This window comes from Crocuta crocuta, unplaced genomic scaffold (assembly GCF_008692635.1).
Source record: "Crocuta crocuta isolate KB4526 unplaced genomic scaffold, BGI_CrCroc_1.0 scaffold408, whole genome shotgun sequence".
NCBI classification, from domain to species: domain Eukaryota; kingdom Metazoa; phylum Chordata; class Mammalia; order Carnivora; family Hyaenidae; genus Crocuta; species Crocuta crocuta.
Window position 1 is genome coordinate 4,269,050 of NW_027527444.1, and position 2,800 is coordinate 4,271,849.

The 2,800-nt window shown below is 56.7% G+C and overlaps 1 protein-coding gene across 2 annotated transcripts in view; it reads left to right on the forward strand.

The window, feature by feature from the left end:
* RNF32 (ring finger protein 32) overlaps positions 1-2,182 on the forward strand; it is a 29,078-nt gene extending 26,896 nt beyond the window's left edge. Inside the window, exons 8-9 of one of the 2 annotated variants that reach the window (XM_077761287.1) lie at positions 83-250; positions 1,336-2,182. In XM_077761287.1, the coding sequence (XP_077617413.1) occupies positions 83-250; positions 1,336-1,587 (420 nt within the window). In that variant the 3' untranslated portion in view covers positions 1,588-2,182. Of the gene's footprint in view, positions 1-82; positions 251-501; positions 664-1,335 lie in introns of those variants that run through there. The other variant, XM_077761297.1, reaches the window with a different exon arrangement.
* The last annotated feature ends 618 nt before the right edge of the window (positions 2,183-2,800 follow it).

Genomic DNA, 2,800 nt, shown 5'->3' on the forward strand with positions numbered 1-2,800 from the left:
CCCCTTCCCATCAGGGCCCTGCCTCCCGTGTTCCCTCCCCCCGCCCCCCCGCATCAGGGCGCTGCCTCCATGTCCTTTCCAGTTCACAGAAATCAGCCACCGCATACTGTGCTCCTACCACACGGACATAGACGAGCTGTTTTCGGAAATCGACCACTGCCTGGCCGAAAACCGAAGTGTCCTCCGGCAGCTGGAGGCCAGGTGTGGCCGCGAGCTCACAGAAGGAGACTGGGAGAAGATCCAGATGCAGGTAGAGGCGTGGGTCCCCAACCGGAAGCGGCAGAGCCCCCGGGAGTCTGGGGGACTCTAGGGGGTGGCGTGGGGGCCCGGCGGTGCCAGGCCCGCGCTCCCAGCCCTGGCTGTGCCGTCCGGTCCGGGGTGAGGTCAAGGCCCTGCAGCTGCAGGCTGCTTTGATGGTGCCTCTTTGTGAGCAGTGGAAGCACCAAAGGGAAACCCGGCCCCCGTGTCCTTCACGCCCGGCCGCCCTCCCCGTGTCTGCAGGAGCCGTGCAAGGCGGGAGACTCAACTCAACAGAGGGAAAACGTACTTAGAAGATCATGAAAATAGGAAAATCTATACAGAAATTTAGCAGCTATCCAGGGTCAAGGATTTTGAAAAAGGCTACTCTTTATTGCTTAATTAAAAGGAAATCTATGTCATTAATGCTCAGCATTTTATAAAGTACTTTTGTTTGCTTTAAAATTGCTTGTAAATGGGCACCCAGCTGGCTCAGGCAGAAGAGCATGCAGCTCTTTCTTTTTTTTTTTTGCTCATTTCTTCCTTTCTTATTTAAGTTTATTTTGAGAGAGAAAGAGAGAGAGAGAGAGAGCGTACAAGTGAGGGAGGGGCAGAGAGAGAGAGAAAGATCCCAAGCAGGCTCTGCACTGTCAGCACAGAGCCCAACGCGGGGCTCAAACTCACGAACCGTGAGATCATGACCCGAGCTGAAGTTGGACGCTTAACCGACTGAGGCCCCAGGCGCCCCAAGAACATGCACCTCGTCTTGGGGTCATGAGTTTGAGTCCCATGCCGGGTGTAGAGATTACAAGAAAGAAAAGAGAAAGAAAGAGAGAGAAGGAGGGAGGAAGGAAGGAAGGGAGGAAGGGAGAAAACAAACCCTTAAAACAAAGTGCTCACCGCAGTGAGTTACTATCGGTGTCCGTGTTTCCCAAGAGTAACAGTGTCTGTGTACTTAGTGTTCCTGTAACACAGGATGGAACCTCATCATAGCCGCGGCGAGAACAGCCGCGTCTCTTGGTGTGTGGTTCTCCCTTAAACTTAGGAATCGTCCCATTACGCCCCGCACGACACACTCACTCCCCTCCTGTGCCGCAGGCTCTGCACCGGGAGGCGCGGGAGTGCCCCATCTGCCTCGCCCCGCTGCCCACCCTCGGCCGCCGTCGCCAGGACGCCGTGGAGACGCCCCCCGGCCCGCCCTCCCGGGAGACGGTCCTCCTGTCCTGCTCACACGTGTTTCACCACACGTGTCTCCTCGCCCTGGAAGAGCTCTCCCTGGGGGACAGCTGTCTTTTCCATGCCTGTCCCCTCTGCCGCTCTTGCTATCAAAAGAAAATTCTAGAATGTTGAATTCGGAAGAAAAACTATCATTCCTGGGGGGGTGGGGGGTCACGTTTACCTTAATTTCGTAGAAACTGTATGAGTTTGGGGTTAAGTGCTATGGTGTAATCTGTTCTCCGATGAAATATGTTCTCAGTAGTTGTAGGGGGGGAACCCTAAATATACCCAGTTTTAGTCTTTGGTCTATAAAAATTTCAAATTGATGAGCTTAATCAGTTGAAAGAAGTAAGGAATGGATGGAGTCAAGTTTCAGAGGTTGTGTAAGTTAGCCGATGAGTGGGGATTGCTCCTAACAGCGAAATCTCTCCCTTCCCTCCAGGGTCTCTCCCTTCCCTTCCCTCCAGGGTCGCCTGATTAGCTGGCCCATCTCCCCGAGTCGCGGAGGCCCCGGGGGTGGGGGGCCCGGGCGACACCGCACAGCTGCTGTCCGCCCCGCAGCCTGGGAACCCAAGAACACGCCTTACATTCTCGGCCGCCCCTTGCCCTTCCCAGTTCTCGCTTTGTAGGAACTGCTTTATTTCCGTGTGACAAGTCACTGCTGTACTTCGCTGCACACGTGTAAACCCAAAGTACAAAAATAAACTATTCCGGGCGTTCAACTTCAGGAGACGGCGAGTCACATTCTTCCCGCTTGGAGCCACCGCGCTACAGCTGGCACGCGGGGCCCCGGCTCCCTCTTCCTGGGACCCCTGCTCTCCACAGTAGGGAGTTCTGTGTGAACCCTGAAGCCCCTGGGTTGTGCGAGCCAGGTCCCCGCTGCTGTAGCAGAGAAGGCCCCAGGTCTCCATGGCTTCCCGGGAAGCCTGTTCTGTCTGAACCTCACAGCCCCCGGCAGTCGTGGNGTGGGGGGGAGCTTTAAGAGGCCTCTGGCTCCCCGGCTCCCCCGCCCGGAGTCCGTGGACGCTCTGGTCGCTGGGAGGGGGGAGGTGCCCCCTGGGCCGCTTCTGTGGCCTGCACGGTCCCCGCGGCACCAGCCACCCGCGGGGCGAGGGGGCGCAAGCAGGAGCCCAGCAGAACGAGGGCGCAGGCGCCAAGCAGAACGATCCAGGCCTCAGGCGGGAAGATCTGAGAATGCACAGGCTCCTGATAGGCTTCATCACTAGCTTTACACATACGCATCCCCCTTATGCATGAACACACGTGCGCTCGACATCTTTTAAATGATGGTCCCACGGCAAAATGTGGACAAAGTGTGTCCACAATGTGTTAACAGTCTAGCCCG